Source organism: Solanum verrucosum, unplaced genomic scaffold, assembly GCF_900185275.1.
Source record: "Solanum verrucosum unplaced genomic scaffold, falcon-dt-bn FXZP01000238.1, whole genome shotgun sequence".
Lineage (NCBI taxonomy): Eukaryota > Viridiplantae > Streptophyta > Magnoliopsida > Solanales > Solanaceae > Solanum > Solanum verrucosum.
Window position 1 is genome coordinate 2,094,424 of NW_026020630.1, and position 19,561 is coordinate 2,113,984.

The window sequence follows — 19,561 nt, forward strand, 5'->3', positions numbered from 1 at the left end:
GCGTAGGGTTTTATATATTTAGTCTAATATACTACTAATTATATTAATATTTTTTTAATATATTATATATATGTATAACTAAAAATTAAAATAGTAAATTATTATATTCTTAATGGGTTATCGGTTAACCCAATAACCCAATATTAAAAACCGATAACCCAATAATTTTTTTTGTAAAACCATTAAATAACCGTTATCCCAATAACCCAATAACAATATACCAATAACACTTTTTTCGGTTCGGTTTATCGGTCGGTTCGGTTTTTGCACACCCCTACTAGTCACATTAATTTTTAGTCCATCCATTGATCAAATTAGTTGCTCCACTTTAAACTTCAATTTCAACTAAATTATACTAAAATAAGAATTAAAATCGATCGATATGGATCAATTTTATTATAAAAAGTTTGGAATCAAACCTATTGAGTTGGTCGGTTTAAAAGTCGGTCAAATTTTGTAATATTTTCTTTTTTGATAGTCACGGATAGTTTTTAAGTTCATTCTATTAGTCGAACCAAAGATACTCCAAGGGAAAAAAACGTCGCCGTTTTACGAGACGATTCGTCTTCAAGTTTCAGCAAATTTCTCAGAGCAACGAACCGGAGTTTTTTTTTTCTTCTGTAATGGCGGAGATGCTCCAATCAGTTGAGGTTCTATATTGTGGAGTTTGCGGGTTACCCGCTGAGTACTGTGAATTCGGATCCGAATTTGAGAAATGCAAACCCTGGTTGATCGAAAATGCACCCGATCTCTACCCAGACCTTGTTAAAGGTTATTATTATAAACCCTAAAAATTGAGGATTTTTTTTTGTATATTCTCGATTAATTTAGCTGTAATTAGTTATCAATTTGCCTGTTTTTTGGTTGATTAGTTTTTTTTTTTGCAGATTCTAATTTGAAAGAAGCTGATAAAGTCTCTGAGCAGCTCCAGTCGACGTCAATCTCGGAAGGTAAAGTTCCTTTTTTTTTTTTTTTCCTGTAAGTTGAAACATGAGTGTCTTGATTTTAATGAAGAATTTGTTTTATAATGTATCTATTATATTGTATTGTATTGTTTTGATGAGTACAATGTTGGATAGATTGCATTGTTTTATGTCATTGCGTAATGTTACACACCATCAATTTGAAGTATAAACTTACAAGTAAATTAGTGTAGGAGGTATTGTTACTATGAAAAGGTAGGGTACATGATAAAGTTAGATAATAAGTAAAGTTAAAACTAGAAAACAAGAATAAGGTAAGGATGCGATCACACGAATCGGTCGTTACATAATGAGACTTTTCGTCAATACATAACCATATGCTACAGTAAATTTTAAGTAACAATCAAAACAAACATTATATTTAAACTAACAACACAATACCATACAATACTATAGGTAACAAACTAACAACCATGGGACAATGTTGTGTAGAAGTGATATATCAAGAAGTAGAGGACCTACAAATAGATATATTCCCTGCCTCCTATTATATGTGAATGTGTTTGACTGAGCAAGGAGTTTAAGAAAGAAACAAAGACTCTTGAAACTTGTTATCCTAAACAAGCCATGGCATTTTTGTAGCTATAAAATCAAATCATTAAGGATAGAATTGGGATTCTTAGATTAAATTGTTCACAAAAGGAAAAATGTGATCGTTTTGAACTGACTTAAAGGAGACACTGTTACATAAAATAGGATGGATGGAGTAATTTGCTGTGAAAGATGCCTAATCTTTTTTCACAATTTGGGACCTAATTGTTGTTTCAAAAGGAAACTAGAAATGAGAGGTTATTCCTCAAGTGTTCAAAGTCATTTTGCATCCCATAATAACTCTCCTATTTTTTTCTTTCTATATAAACCCATGAGCGTGAATGGGAAACATCACCCGTCCTAAATCTTGTCTTTTGTCTTTTATAATTCCATCTAAATAGTGCCTCATTTTCGGTGCTTGGTGTTGTCCATTTTGTCTTGAACCATCTCAAAACCTACTGCCGCTAACGGTTAGCTAGCTGACAATACAAAAAGAGGTGATCCACATCCTCACTGGAGCTCTTTACACATATAACACCAACTAACATATGTAATCCTTCTCCTCCTTAAATTTCAACTATTAGGATTGCTCCCATCGTTGCCAATCAAGTGAAAAGGTGGCACTATAGGTATCCTAATGGTGCAGGGAGCTCAAGTCATCCCTGATTAAAGGTTTAATGTACTAGGACATTACTAGGAACAATCTACTGTCTCTCCCCCCTCCACCTCTATGAGTCATGGTTCAATAATGTATTCTGATTATAAAGCATTTGAATTAAGCTTTGAAATTCTGCTACCTCAAATCCCAAAGGTTCCTCCTAATTGTAGGTCCAAGGAACACCACACTCTTGTAGTCTTCGTATATGTTGGATTCCATTCCTTTTGGCTCGTGTGTCTTTCGATGTTTAATGTGAGCCTCAAAGTATTATCTCCAGACCATACGTGCTTCCAGAGGTTGATCCTGTTCTTGTTCCCTACCTTGAATGTTGTGTTTCGACTCTCCGTTCCTTCACATTGTTACTCTAAAGCTGCACCTAAAAGGGACAATTATGGTTTTAGTCCTACAACTCCCTTCTGTGATTGCATATTTATCCACTATGACCTTTCTTCGTAGTGCATGCTCCTCTACCCCCAATCTGTGCATCTACTTCTCCAACAGAGCTATGTTATAAACACACAAAACTTTCATCCTAAGCTCTCTCTATCTCTTTGAGGAATCCATTGGTTACATTGACTTCTTTGTCAACAACCCTATATAACAAGTAACAACTGCCTATTTGATCTAGCTCCACATCCGGTCACTGATGTGGTTGGACTAACTTCTTTACCCACACTCGTCCATCTCACTGGCACCCTTGCTTATAGTCCTCACACCCAGGCGGAGATGTTGTGGAACCCTTTACCCATGTAACACTATACTCAGGCACCGAATAATGAATGCCTAGACGTCTCAACAAGTTCATTAATGAGTATTCATAAAATTTTATTACTATTTTATTCTTGTCCATCAATGTAGCTCATTCTCCTCCTTTATATGGACTTGAGACTGGCCATACTCTGCAAACATTGGGGAAGTAGAGGAGTCACATAAGAAGAAAACTGTGAGTGTGTTGTACTCCTTTTGTTGCTACACTATAGCCTCTTTACCGACCCCTTTCAATTGCTTTCTGCAACACCTTGCTTGGGCATTGCATTATGTCAATGGCCAGCAGAGAGCAGTATTTTTGTTTGAGTTCTCTATCAAATGGGATGAATCCTCCTAAACTCCCACAATGGAAGACGTGAAGATTGAAGAAACTTCACCATATTGCATAGCTCATATGTGCTAAAGGAGGAGTAATAAAGAAAAATTGAAAAGAGATGTCAAGTTCCTTTTTGCTCATTTCAACTTCTCATTTCATAGTTTTGACTTGATAGGTATTGAGAACTATGGTTTTGATTTTGATAGTCATTTAGCTATCTTCCAACTAAATGAATCTTTTTTTTGAAACTTGGTAACTTTGTATTATAACACAATAGTACATGGGCAGTACTAAACCTTATATACAGATGAACTCCAAAAACTCCACTATTCTAAATCTAAATTGAATCTAAAACATCAATTATAGAGACGGTTTCATTTGAGTATAATTGATTGCACCAAAAACATAACAACAAAATGCAGTTGAGTTTAACTTTCTGCATACTATTCTCTACGCTCTCAAAACACCTAGAATTTCTCTCTTTCCAGGTTGCCCACCAAATTGAAGCAGGGATAATTCTCCATCTCGTTCTGTCTTTAGCTAGCACTCCTGCCTCCTCCCAACTTTTTAGGGCTTCAGTAATTCTCCTAGGCATAGCCCAGGATATGCCTTTGAGACTCAAGAATACCCTCCATTATTGTTGAGTAAATTTGCAGTGTAGAAAAAGATGGTTAACAGTTTCTGATGTTTCTCCACAAAGAAAACACCTAGAACATAAGGTTTTCCCCCTTTTCATAAGATTATCCTGTGTCAAAGCTGCTTCCTTAGCTAGCAGCCATATAAACATGAGACTTTATAAGGAATTCTGCCTTTCCAAATTTGTCTCCATGGCCAAATAGGAATCTGTTGACTTGGTTGCTCCATCAACTAAATGAATCTTGTTCTTGATCTTTTCAATTTGGCAAGTGTTAGAGAACTCTGTTTTTTGAGTTTCACGCACATCTCATCTACCTTCTCATGAATTGTATTACGTTCTCAATCTTCTTCATTCCATCTGCATTTCGGGTTTTTTTTGTCTGTTCTTGTAATATAAAATATTTACTTGATGTTTTAAATCCTGTCTTCCTTGCCTATGGGGCCAATAGTTGTAGGTTAAACTAAGAAATGTAGGCCTAGATTTGGATCTTTTTTTGCTTTTTGGATTTCATTTTATCTACTTCCCTCTTCCCCCTCTGCATGTTAAAATTGAATTCTGTTCTTAACCTTTCTGTTCCTTTTGTTGGGTCAGGTTCTTCTGCATCTAAGAAAGAAGAAGTCAAGCGCCTTCCTGGTGGAAAGATAAAAAAGAAAGTAAGAAATTTCCAACATTTTTCGTTATGTCTAATGTATATTAATCCTTCTTTCAAAATGGCATGGCTCTGTGCCATCCATGTGATATTATAAGCTCTTAGAAAATTTGATAAGTGACGTTCTTGTAATCCTCCCATTGAATTCATGTGCCTGTAAAACTTTTCATTATTGTTCTCTGTCAGCCATCTTCTTAAGATTTTAATTTTATCAACATATTATGAATCAAGATCATTCTAATTGAAAAGTTTCTCTCTTTTGCTTTGAGATATTAAGTTACATATCTTGGTTATATCATTTATATTCAAATATTGGATGGATACTATTCACCTAGTTGAACTAACTAGAAGCTGTTATGCTTTGATGCGGGTTTTCCCTGCAATGTGAATATGCAAGCATCCTAAGTAGTTTCTCCTTAGCTCTTCTTTCTCAACAGAAGAGGCAGTAGGTAGATATTACAGAAATAAAAAGAGCTCAATCCAATCAGTTTACCAACCAGAAGAAAAATCAGTACTGGTATTAACTTCCAAAGATACTACGGACATCTTTATCTTTGGAAATCTTGCATTGTTACATACTTATTAATCAATTTCAGTTGAAGGTTTTCTGTGTAATTTTTCATTGCAGTGGTCAATATTTAATGCCTGGTCTGTGATATAATTGAAATATTTGGACTAATTCTTTTAATCTCTTTTATTATGCCAAATCAAAGGTTTGATCCTTCGGATCAAAGTAACTAAACCTGACTAGACGAATCTGGGAGGTCATTAAATGGCCTTTTTTTGCAGCTGTCTGTTAAGATGCCTGCAGTTCAGATATGCATTCATTGTTGTGGATGCAGTATAGTATAGTTAAGAAACTTGACTTTGCTTTCATTTCCTTGACTCATGCGAATGATCACTCGCCGTAGGATATTCATTTGGAGGAACTCTAGAAAATACCCTCTCCACTGGAAGTTCTCATGTCAGTTACTAAAATCAGCTAGTAGAACTCACTAAATGTATCTAGAAGTTCCTAAGTGAATTTCATTGAAAGGATGCCATCTTATTGTGGTAAACTGAGCATGAAGATCCCATATCATTTGGCATGATCTAGTTTCCATTCTGGCATGGTGAAGCAGCAAATGAGGCTTATCTATTAGCACATTTCAACTTCCAATTGTTTCTTTACGTCTTTTTAGCTATTATTTCAATCTGGTGTATTCTTCTGCTCCTTCCCCCGCTCCCTAAGGAGAACCTCATAAACAATGGTAACTGAAACCATCATCTTGCCTAATGCCAACCTGAGTCCTCATTCCTCACTATATTTGAGCAACTTTTCATATAACGTGTCTTTCATTTCATGGCGTAGTATGGAGCCTTATCCATTGGTTTAGCAAAGACGTCATGATCCAACAAGATAATGCTGTGAAAATACACTTATAAGCAAGTCTACAAGTTGTAAAACTTTCTTGGTTATATTGTAGGATAAACAGGAGATAATTATTGAAAAGGTCACCAGAAACAGACGAAAGAGTATCACTACCATCAAGGGCCTTGAAATCTTTGGTGAGCAATATCTGAAGTTGTATATTATCTTGCGTTATATTGTTTTTTATTCTTTCTGTCTTCCAAGTTGCTACAGTTTTTAGCTTTGCTTCTTTTGGACATTTTAGGTGTTAAACTAAGTGATGCTTCAAAAAAGCTTGGTAAAAAGTTTGCTACTGGAGCTTCTGTGGTTAAGGTGTGTTAAAGTTGTGCTTTCTAATTTTCTCTGATATGAGATAGATGGGTACCTAACCTGGATTAATGCTTCAGGGACCAACTGAAAAGGAGCAGATCGATGTTCAAGGGGACATATCCTATGACATTGTGGACTTCATTACAGAAACCTGGCCAGATGTATGTTGTTTTATCTTCTGATTATTGTCTTTATATGTACTCAAGAATATTTTATCCATGTTATCATATCAACATTTTATCCTTTTCTCCGTGTATCCCATTTTCTACTTTCTACTAATTTGATCTATCTTTAGACAACCCTTATATCTGTCTTCAAAGACATTAGTTAGTATGGATTAAAACGGCTCAATGAATAAAGAGGATTTATTTACTAATTGGGAATACAGATATAGCCATACTTGTCCGATTTCATATAATGTTAGCTAAAGTTCATTGGTGTTCCTGTTCTCAGGTTCCAGAATCTGCAATATTCTTCATAGAAGACGGAAAAAAGGTTCCAGCTGCATAAACTAGGGAGATGACATCCCTGTTCCCAGCAGGGTGTTTCCCAAACAAATGCTCGTAGCACTGTGTTGGTTGAAATTTGGAGTGAGAATATGTATCGGCTCTATAGATGTGGCTACTATCGTTCCACCCTCTATATAGCAAATAATATAACTTTGTTGAACTAGTACTTATGGCAATAGTCTTCTTGAAGTTGTTGTTTAGATGCTTAACTTTGTTCATGCAAGGATGAATAGTTCTACATTCAAAGTGAGGTTAAAGATTGTATTTTGAAACAAATCTTTGCTTTGTTTATACAAAACCGAGTTGAGGGTCTATTGGAAATAGCCTCTCTATCTCTATGAGGTAGAGATAAGGTATGCGTTCTCTCTATCTCTCTTAGATCTCACTTATGGGATTACAGTGAATATGTTAAAGTTATTGTTGTTGTAATGTCTTGCCAAACCATTTCATTTGAAAATGTTGGAGGAACTGTTATAACTCTAATATGATCAAACAATATTAGACATAATACATAAACAAATATCTAAACTTGGCCTTAGTGTACTCTTAAGTACTTTGAGAGTGCACATCTAAAAATATTAACTTGGTCTCAATTGTCAACTACATACTCTTAACTCTGCCTCATTGTGTCTTGTCGACACCCGATACTAATTTGACACATAAATTAAGGAGGTGTCTAGATGATGATTTTGTAAGTTAAGTGTTTTACTGACACAGTAGAGACGAGTTAATGTGTTTAGATGTGCATATTTAAAGTTACAATGCTTAGTTGTCAAGGCAATGTGAGCACCCTCTTATAGGCACGCGGATAGTGAAGATTATACACGGATCTAAAATTCACACCTTATGAGTGACTTTGAAATTCCATTCACTTCGATTTATTGCGTTTGAAATTTGTTATTTCTACTTTATTTAGTGAATTTATAAAACATATATACCCATATAATCCAAAGTAATCGAGTTTGGTTTAACTCATTATCACATACGCTATGTCGTCCACCCTTGGTGAAGATTCATGTAATCAATTGATCAGACTTGCTTGAGATAGAGGTGTAGTTGTGTTTTAGCATTGTGAACACATCCAATCACCAATGGTTTTTGATGTGGAGTCAATTTTGTTGAACCAAAAAAATTACATTTGTTGCCCCACCTAGTTTTGTTTCACATGCCTAATTAAAATTTTCTTTACATTCCAAAGTGTGAATATGCATTCTAAATTTCCCAAGTTTCAAATATACTACATCAACATGTAGACAACATGTTTCATAAAGTCACTTTTTTGTCTCAAGAAAGTAATACATTCTCACTACTTAGTAAGAGGATTACACCCCATTCTTAACCCCACCACAAGTGAGTACGTAGCGGAATCAAATTTTTTATCAAAAAGAGTTAAATTATAACAAAGTAAATGCATGAAAAAGTTAAGGAAAATTCATTGTATATAGTATATACCTATATACAAAGCGTAATTTTTCAGCGAAGGAATGTCAATTAACAACTTTTTAACAAGGATAACTCAGGTGATTGATTAACGCTTATTATGAAGATTACTTATAAGTTTATCTTATAAATTATATACACCGTCAATACATAAAACTTTTTACTCATCCCTTCAATAATTCCTTGAGATTGATGTCAATCCTCATAATGAGATTACCTCGTTAAAGCTAATAGTTGAAGTCTTTAATCAATGATAATTATGATCTTAAACCAAGCATGCGTGCACATATAGCATGATTATTTTGGCTAAATTTGTAACCTATTTATAGCATGATGATCATTGAAGCCTCATAATTGCAATCGTGTATATACTTCCTTCGTCTCAAAATAAGGGTCACCGTAGGAATTCAAGACCAAAAATTAGAGTATATTTTTTTAATTACTATCTCCGTCCACTTTTAATTGTCATAGTTTTCCTTTTTAGAGTCAAATGATAATAACTTTGACTAAAATTTTACGATGTATTTTTTCATCATATTGATATGCAAAGAATTGAAATTTATAGTACTTTTCGTATAGTTTTTGAATATCTAAATTTTTTATTTAAAATATCGAATTAATGTAATCTAATTAGTCAAATTGACTTTCGAAAAGCGCCCCATGGACAGAGGGAGTATATCCCTATACTCTATCTTTTTAAAAGTCTTACATTTCCAAGAGACATTTATTAAATAGGGATAGTAACAAACATTGTAGTAATTGATTTCTTAATACCTAATGAACGTAATTTTTTGCTAAGATTACACTTATTTTGAACAGAGAGAATATATAACACTCTTTTCTTTTCTTATCATAAAATATAATTATACAACAACTTTGTCTTATATTGATAATTATTTCTTAATCTTTGGTGGGGTGGGGTGGGGTGGAGTGGGGGGGGGGGGTTCAATCTGGTGATCCGCGCATTGCATGACCCATATTTCTGGGAGGCGGCACTCCAAGTACTTTTTTGTATTCCTAAGAATTCAAATTCAAAACTTCTAATTAACGATGAACAGATTTTAAATATCCTGCCACAATTCATACCATCAATAATCTTTGTGGTTACCATTCAGCAGGGATCTGCACAGTGATTTGCAAGACAAAAAGTTGATTATAGATGTTTGCTACATAGCCTAATTGGAGAAGGGGCTATAAATTAATTAGATCTAGATATACCATAATAATTAAAGATTTTTCTGTGGCTATATTGTGAAATTTGTGCATAATTTAGGTCATCCTTTTTGGTATTAATTAGACAGCTATACTAATAGAATAAATATTAGGAGTACTATTAAAGTTATACTACATGTTGACTATTTTGCACAATATATCTACTACATCGTGATAATGTTTGGCAATTAATTAAAATTATAAAATCAAGAAGTTTTTGGAGTATACTGATAATAATAGAATAGGAAGAAAGATAATGCATGGACTATATGATAGTAGCAGATTCAGAATTTAGACGTCATACATTTTTAAATAATTTATACTTTTTCTGCATATGTATATATACGATTTGATGTCTAAACATTAGATTTTTGTCAAACTTACGAACCCATTATTGGGCCTATTATACTAGCACTATTGGATCAGGATGTTTATTTTGCAACTATATTACATCGTCTACGACTTAAATTGTTAGAATGAACACATTTTTATTACTTAATTAGTAATATCTCCAACATGCTTCTTGGCATTCGAACATATTCTTTCTATTTGGTTAAACATATGAAAAATCTTTTTTTTTTTATAATAAATGATCATAAGACTACTCGAACTTAAATTTTTTATACGCTCTTATATCATGTTTAATAGTGTGATTGAATAAAACACACTTTTATTTACTTAATTGTACTTCAGACGATCGTCATGCAAATACAAAAATGAAACATTGTCAATAAATTTCAATTTCATAAATAGTGAAGCCAAGTTGGAGTTTATGGATAAGAATCAATGTGTTAAGAAGATTGGGGACCAAATTATATTTTCATGGTACATTTTAATGAACTACCCTTTTGTCCTCTTTTGGCTATTTGACAAAAAAATCATCCAAAATTTTGGAAACTGTCAATCATACTGAATATACAACTTTTGCTTTATGTAATACTATTTGTTCTTTTCGGTAAACATTGAGGCAGATTCAAAATTTAAAATTTATCAGTTATGATAATTTTTTGCTTATTGTAGAACCATTAAGTCATTTATTGTATGAATTTGACAGAAAACTCAATAATAACTTTAGTTCAATCCTGTATATATGTACTGAGAAATGTATTAAATAATGATGGCAAGCAAAAAATCGTTATAACTTAGAACTTGTAAACTTTAAATTTTAGTGAAGGGGAGTAAAAAATATATATGCAAAGTATAAAAAACGGATATGTGTATAACATGTGCAGGCATATGGACATACTTGGGATTGAACCATTGACAAGTGACTGATTGTATTTTAGGGATCACAAATACTTCATATGTCTCAAATTATTTTTTATTTAAAAATAGTTACCTCAAATTATTTGACGTTTAGGACAAATTTGGTTGTGACAGGTTGGTAGCTATAGTACTACATGTGTTCCTTTCTCATTTAGACAAATGAGACCACAATTTCACGGTCTTTTGTCTACTACTCAACCCCCCTCAATCATTTTTTTCGATGATAAATTCAAAATTTAAACTTTCATAAGTTTAAAATAATTGAAAAATAGTGAATTTTGAAATATATCTTGTAATTTTATATCTAATTATTTTTTCACACACTAATAATTATCTTATAATAGTGACGTAACTATATATATAAATATATGTAGAGAAATAATAGAGAAGAAAATGTGTGTTTGTTGTTATTGCTAATCTTCTCTGTATAGTTTTAATTTTATCGAATGTGCACTAAGGGACTTGTGTGTGTTTAAAGATGCGAAATAAAGAAATGATAGTACAACATGTGTGCAATATGACTTTGTATTTGTTGAAGACACATTATTCTATCTATCGAGTAGGGATGCCAGCGAGATGTTTTGTTGATCGTGCTACCCTTTTATCTATTATTTCTAATGTTTGTAAATAAAATCATGTTATATATTACTATTGATTCATAGTAATAATATATTCAAAGATAAATCTTTTGGGATCTCATAGAATATATTGGGACTATACAATCAACTTTACTATCTAAATCTTCAAGATTATGTATGTGTTAAACATGTATGTTCGATTTGTTGTGGAGCCAAAATTTTATGTAAAGATATTAAAAGATGTCTCACATTTTTTCTGTCTTATTTGTGTATCAATTTTTGGACCAATATTCCATATAATCACATGATATTATCTATGTTTATTTTGTTTCTTTCATTTTTCTAGTCTTATTTGGTTGTTGGGCCACTCCTCACAAATCACATAGTTAGACAAGACGTTTAACAGGCTGGATCCATTACGAAACGGTGAGTTTAACTAAATTCAATATTTTTGATAAAAATATTAGTAAACATGTAAAAATTACTAAAGTGTTAACAAAATAATCAAATTTGGAACCTATATTTTCCAATGTACAATGAGCTGGTTGATTCTCCAAATCTTAAATATTGAACCTATCAAGTTTGGCTTTCGAATAGTCCATGATGCTTTCATTTTTAGATGTTTGGAACCCGTATTTTCAAATGTATGATGAGGTCAACATTTATGTTATGTATCGAAAATACTTTGTTCAGAGAACACAAGTTTCACCACACTGGATCCGCCTTTGGATCTAGCTACTACGAGTGGTGATTGAATTTATAAGGGATCTTGAACATGATCATGACGTTTTCTCATAAAATATTTCATTTTCTCAAAAGAAATTCTTAAATTGTAATCTCAAAAGGAATACTTAAATCTTAGAATTAACAAGGAAAATTATGTTGATGTTTCCTTCAATTTTCCTACACATTTAATTTCCCTTCTCAGTATGCAATATAGTACTTTTTATTTGCAGATTAATAATTACTAGTATTATTTTCAAATGTGATTTGCTTGATTCTCTAATCAAATCAAAGATTTGTGAAGATTTCATAAGATATTGAATGAATAGTCTTAAAAATTACTTTTTATATATGAATACTTAGAATTATAGATAGATTCAATAGAATCTAGAACCCTCGAATAAATTTACGTTCGATAGGTTCAACTGAATCCAAAACTCTTTTGTACAAAATATAAATAAATATGATGACATGGGTAGATAAGGTTAAAACAAATACAATATACATTCAACAGGTTTAACTAAATTTAGAAATCTTTTATACGGAGTATAAATATGTATGTGTTGACGTTGTTGGATAAGGGCAAGGGCAAATGAAATATATATATATATATATATATATATATAGCAGGTTCAACTGAATTCAGAACTCTTTTACACAAAGTGTATGTGTGTGTGTGTGTATATATATATATATATATATATATATATATATATATGATGTCATAGTAAGATATGGCCAAGGACAAATACCAGTATAATATACATTCAACAGATTCAACTGAACCCAGAAATCTTTCATACGTAGTACAGACATATATATATTGACGTGGTTACATTAAATTGGTTCAACCGAATTCAAAATCATTTTACACAAAGTATAAATGTATATGATGATGTGGTCAGATAAGGCCAAGGGCAAATGCAATATATATTCAACATGTTTAATTGAATCCAAAACATTTTTACACAAAGTTTAAATATATATATGTTGACGTTGTTAGATAAGGCCAAGGGTAAATGCAATATACATTCAATAGGTTCAATTGAATCACAATATATATAAGGGAAAATGCAATATATATTCAACAAGTTTAACTTAATTCAAAACACTTTTACACAAAGTTTAAATACATATATTAACCGTGTTAGATAAGACCAAGAGTAAATACAATATACATTCAATAGATTCAATTGAATCACAAACTCTATTACATATATAATGCTAAGGGCAAATGTAATATACATTAATCAAATTCAAATGAATTCAAAAGGTTTTATACAAGGATAAATAAATATATGATGACGCGATTAGATAACATCAAGGGATAAATGCATTATACATCTTATACATCCAACAAGTTTAGCTAAATCCGAAACTCTTTTACACATAGGTATATATATATATATATATATATATATATATGTGTGTGTGTGTGTGTTGACATGTTAGATCAGGCAAAGAGCAAACGCAATATACATTCAACATGTTCAACTAAATTCAAAAAAATCAACACACAAAAATCAGGGCCGACTCAACAATATTGGGGGTCTAAAGCCAAATCATAGAGAGGGGCCCTAAAAAAAATTTAAAAAAATCATCTTATATACTTTTATTTAAAATCTACTTTTCTAGCTTTTTTAAATGCGAATTCATTAATTATTGTTTTATAATCTATTTGTTTTAGTAATTCTTTTTCAATTGATAATATAGCTAATCCATTCAATCTCTCTTGAGACATTGTTTATCTTAGATAAGATTTTATCAATTTTATTTTCGAAAAACTTCTTTCGGCTGAGGCAATGATTATACGAATTGTTAAGCCCAACTGCTTGTATATCGATCGGAAAGAAGCAGCTGCAACATTATTCTATAAGCAATACATGCATTAGGAAAAGAATCAAGTCTTTTTATTTGATTGAGTATTTCCATTAGATCATTATTTTCTAGTTGTATTGTTTCCCTCAACACTTTTAATTCAAAAAATAAATCTAAACCATTAATATTAGAATAACTATTATGTGTTAAAGAAAGTTCAAGGTTAAGACAATGTTATTTTAAATTCTCATCTTATGCTAAATAATTTACAACAAAAAGAAAAAACGTTATCCAAATCTTTAGAGTAAATTAACCATTTTCTTTCCTGTTTTTCTCTGTTTGCCAATTTTTGAATATAGTGTGTTGTAGAAAAATGTCTTTAAGTGTTTATCCTTTGGAAAATTTATATCAATCATTCTAATTGGTCCCTTTTCTACTAATTGATCTCTCAATTTTGTAGCTGTATTATTCCATTGGCTTGGGTCACATATATTTTTAGGGATGCAACTATTTAAATTACTTAGGAGTTCTTGATTATTGGGAACTATGTCACATTTTCCACCAACTTCTTCTAGATTTTCTTCTTGGATGTTATTATCATCTAACTCAATTCAATTAGTGACTTGTTCATTTGAAGAACACCCTCCAATATTTTTTGATTCAGAATTTTTATTATTTGTTAAAAATCTATCAAGGGCTCTTTTTTGGGATTTATTTAATTCCTCAAGTTTTCTCTTTTTTTGTAAAACCAGAATTATATTTTCTAGTCGACATATTTAAATTAAATAAATTGTAATAATAACTAAAACAAGAATATATATGCTTATGAACTAAGAATATCAACAATAACAATTTTTTAAGAAAAACTATAAAATAAAGTTAGAATAATTAAACCTGACTCACGAATTTGATAAGTTGATATAATAATATCGAAATAATGGTGTGTTTCTTAACTTCTTCAATAGAATGATTGCTTGTTGCACTTCTTGAAATCCAAAGAAGATACCCAAAAATAAATTTTGTTCTTTTGTAACTTCAAACTTGTAAGCAACAGTATATCAAAAGATTTTATAGGAGAGAGTTCAAAATTGAGAATAAAAATAATAAAATAGAGAATAAAAAAGATGAGTATTAATGTGTATAATAATATATGGTTAAAGTCTTGGGAGATAAATAAGGAAGCATGATTTCTCACTCTTGGAAATTATTTCAAAAATTGTTCATTTCCCTAGACCCTAATTAAAATTAAAAGCACTTTACCTTTTTTTTTTTTTTGCACGTTTAGTATTCCCAAAAATTGTTCCACCCATTCCTTAATTAAAAACTATCAAACTAACGGTACTTTTACCTTTTTAAAAAAAAATATTCTTGCATGGTTTTTTTTCACTTCTTGCACCTTTTTTTTAAAAAAAAATAATAAAAGTAAATATAATTTTTTTAAGTATATATATAAGTACTTTTAAAAAAAAAATGGGGTCCCAAGCGGTTGCTTTAGTGACCTGGTGATTAAGACGACCCTGACAAAAACATATGTTACGTTGACGTGATTCGATAAGACTAAGGGCAAATACAATATTAATTCAACAAGTTCAACTGAATCCAGAACTCATTTTCCCCCTCTATATATACCTTCATATCACTCTCTCTTTCCTTCACCAAATTATATTCATCCCTACTACTTTTCATACTTCTTTCCTTCAAATTCTTATTTCTTCTTTCCCATACATATTAAAAAATGTCCAATTTAGGAAAATTAAAACCATGGAATCCTTCAATTCCTCCAGAATTATTTTCCCTTAATATTTCATCTAAACTTAGTACAAATTCAGATGACATTAAAGAATCTTCCAAAGATTTTGGAAAAATTGTTCAAAAAATATTACCAGCTGCTGTTCTTTATCCTTCTTGTGCTAATGACATAATTGACCTCATTCAATTTTCTTATGACCTTTCTGTCCCTTTTCACGTAGCAGCCAAAGGTCATGGCCACTCCATTAGGGGACAAGCTATGGCACAAAATGGGGTAATTGTGGAAATGAATTCTTTAAATAATAATAATGAGAATTGTGGTGTTAGGGTTTCTTGGGATTCGGATTTAGGGTTTTACGCGGATGTTGGAGGTGAACAATTATGGATCGATGTTCTTCGTAGCACCCTAGAGTATGGCCTAGCACCTGTCTCGTGGACAGATTATTTGTACCTCACCGTTGGTGGTACTCTCTCTAATGCTGGAATTAGTGGCCAAATTTTCCGATATGGTCCTCAAATAAGTAATGTTCATGAGATGGACGTTATTACAGGTAAAATTTACGAAGCACGTACATTATATTTCTAATATGATAACTTACAACTTAGTGGTATTCTCACTATACAAGTAATTACGTACATAAATATGTTATTTTAAGAAATATTCTTTTTTTCCCAACATTTTTGATATTTCATATTATATGTCACCTTATACTAAAATATATATGTCAGAAAAGAAAAACTATACTTATTTTGCTAGTGTATGCATAACTATACACTAGTTTATATATTAAGTTCCCCAAATCATACAATTAATTTGAGGAATAATATTTTTATGTGATAATAATATAATTAAATGATTGTTTATTTAATATTTTATTTTTTGTTGTTTGTTTGATGTTTGGTTTCAGGTAAAGGGGAATTAGTGACTTGCTCCAAAGATAAAAATTCAGAATTATTTTTTGGAGTTTTAGGAGGTTTGGGACAGTTTGGAATAATAATTAGGGCAAAAATTGTCTTAGATAAAGCACCAACAAGAGTAAGTATATATTCTATCAATTTTATTTTATGTAGTGATATTTGACTGAACATAAAACGATCTAATTAGTTAAATCATCAATACACATTAAAGAAAATGAAATGAGCTTTGAACTTCGTCGTTAAAAAGCTTGTAGCTAACAAAATTATTTGATAATCCATTGCTATTAATCAGAAAAATAAATATAATAGCTAAATGGTGATAAATAATATCAATCAGTCATAAACTTTGCGTTTGTGGATGAAATCCCCCGAGAAGAGTTAAAATGACAATTTCCTCCCCTTAGATGGTACCAAACAAATGATTCGTACTTGAATATATCGATTTTGAGCATAAAGATTCCATTGACCTGTAAAATGTATAGCCCTAATTACCCTACTAGCGATGGAACATTTTGTTTAGCTACAACATTTATCCATATTAATTTTTATTTTTAATTTAATAGTGTGTATCTAAATGTATAATGATTTTGTTTTTATTTTTATTATAGGTGAAATGGGTGAGAATGTTGTATGATGATTTCTCAAAATTCACAAAAGACCAAGAATATCTTATTTCAATTCATCATAATGGATTGGATTATGTTGAAGGCTCTCTAATGATGGAACAAAGCTCTCTAAATAATTGGAGATCTTCATTTTTTTCACCTTCCAATCAAGCCAAAATTGTTTCATTATTATCCCAAAATAAAATTATGTATTGCTTGGAAATGGTGAAGTATTATGATGATCACACTGCTAATACTATTGATGAGGTATGTATCAATGCATATTTCTGTCCTTGATTTACGTGATACACTTTTCTTTTAATCTGCTAGAAAAACTATGTTTTTCTATATATCAAAATAATTTTACTATAATCTTATTTCAGATTACAAGTTCAAATTTTTTTATTTATTTCTTCAAAGCACATCATATCACTTAGGACAAAGGGAGTATAGTGTAGTAATGTTACGTTGATTTTGACACTATCAATATAGCATGTTATTTTACTAAGAAAATTCATCATATACCATATATGTATATACGTAAAATAACATAAAGATCAGTTGACCTTATATATACATTATAATTTTTTGACGATACGTTTTGTCCTAATATTTAAACTTTGTATATTATAGGAATTGAAGAAGTTAGTACAAGGATTGAACTATTTGGGTGGATTTATGTTCAAGAAAGATGTCACTTTTGTTGAATTTTTGAATAGAGTAAGAAAAGGGCAAATAGAGTTAGAATTAAAAGGAATGTGGGATGTTCCACATCCATGGCTCAATTTGTTTGTACCTAAGTCCAACATCATGCAATTTAATGCTGCAGTTTTTGAAGACATCATTCTCAGACAAAACAAACCAACAGGACCCATCCTTGTCTACCCAACAAGCAGGAAAAGGTACACCCACCCACCCCCCCACCAACCCCCCTCTTTTAATATATATATATAAAGATAAGATAGTCTGATATATAAATCATTTTGTGTTTACATAGAACATAGAGAAGAGTCACACTTTAAGGAGTGATGTGAGGTGGACAGTCTATTCTAATACTTAACTTTCAAGAGTTGAATCCTATCCAATTCGTTTCGTAGTCGATCGTAGCTTATTGGTCTTGAAGCATAAGGCAGACAACTTATTATAATACAAGCACTAATGATAGTTAACTTTCACGGCTCAAACTCATGATCTATAAGTCACTTACCATATGTTACTCTAAAGCTCCCCTTCCAATACTGTATAGAGATAATAAGTAATATACATATTTAGTTTAATTTATATACACATAATAGTATTATATAAAAAAACTATACTACCAAATCATATTTTTTATATTATTATCTTTAAGATTACATATTTCATTTTTTATGAAGGATTATCAATAGTTATCTTTTGAATGACATGATGATAATATAAAAATTTATTTACGTTGTTGATGCATATAAGTTATAGCTCTTATATAATAATGTCATATTTACCTATTGTACCATGTTAATGTATTTTCAAAGAGTGGAGTTAGAATTTAGCTTCTGAGTTCGACAGAATTCAATAAATCTAATTTAAATTTTATACTGACAATGTATATAACTTAAAATGCAGGTGGGATGATAGAATGTCAGCAATAATACCACATGAGGAAATATTTTATATTGTGGGATTTTTACATTCATCTAGTGGAATTAATGAATGCAAGATTTTAGATGATCAAAATAAAGAAATCTTGAATTATTGTGACAAAGTTGGCCTCAATATAAAGCAATATCTTCCACATTATAATACAAAGGAAGATTGGATCAAACATTTTGGCAAAAAATGGCATATATTTCAACAAAGAAAAACTCAATTTGATCCAAAAAAAAATTCTATCACCTGGACAAAATATTTTTAATTAGTAGTTTTTTCACCAATAAGTGGTATAGCATATATATATATATATATATATATATATAATAATTCAAAATAGTAAAGTCTTTTATTGTTTTAGTTGATATGTATATTATTCTGTTATATATGGACAATAAACTATGTTGCTTTCTAGTTTTTTATTACTATTTATCGTTCAATATATGTATTGAAGTTCTTGCTAATTCAGATTCACGTCATGTAAGGTCCATTTAAGGAAAATAAAAGCTTCTTAGCAGGATTTTTTTCGTACTTAAATTTGAACTCAAGATTTTTAGTTAATGATATTGAAGGACTTTATTCATCCTATCACAATCCTTATTGATAGAATATATTAATCTTTTACGCACGCATACACACAAAAAAGAAGAAGATATAAATAATATAAAAGTCTTAAATATTTTTGTGAGCCACATGACTCAAATCACTTGGGAGAAGAAATTGAATTCCATTTCTTTAGTGTGTTCTTCCATATTATCAACAAATATTTTTACAATCTTCAATTATATTTTCTTTATAAAAAAACACTATAAATTACAATATTTTATGGATTAATAACATTTAATAAATATTTAA

At 30.8% G+C, this 19,561-nt stretch overlaps 1 protein-coding gene and 1 pseudogene across 1 annotated transcript; both read left to right on the plus strand.

Annotated features, from left to right (window-relative positions):
• The first annotated feature begins 527 nt into the window (after window positions 1-527).
• LOC125811598 (translation machinery-associated protein 22-like) lies at window positions 528-6,922 on the plus strand. Its single transcript, XM_049491118.1, has 7 exons — window positions 528-771; window positions 888-950; window positions 4,485-4,546; window positions 6,009-6,090; window positions 6,198-6,265; window positions 6,340-6,423; window positions 6,716-6,922. Exons 1-7 carry the CDS (start codon window positions 624-626, stop codon window positions 6,770-6,772), a joined length of 564 nt encoding a protein of 187 aa, XP_049347075.1. The 5' UTR covers window positions 528-623; the 3' UTR covers window positions 6,773-6,922.
• An 8,356-nt stretch (window positions 6,923-15,278) lies between these two features.
• Window positions 15,279-18,971, plus strand: LOC125811889 (cytokinin dehydrogenase 3-like; annotated as a pseudogene).
• Window positions 18,972-19,561: the final 590 nt, after the last annotated feature.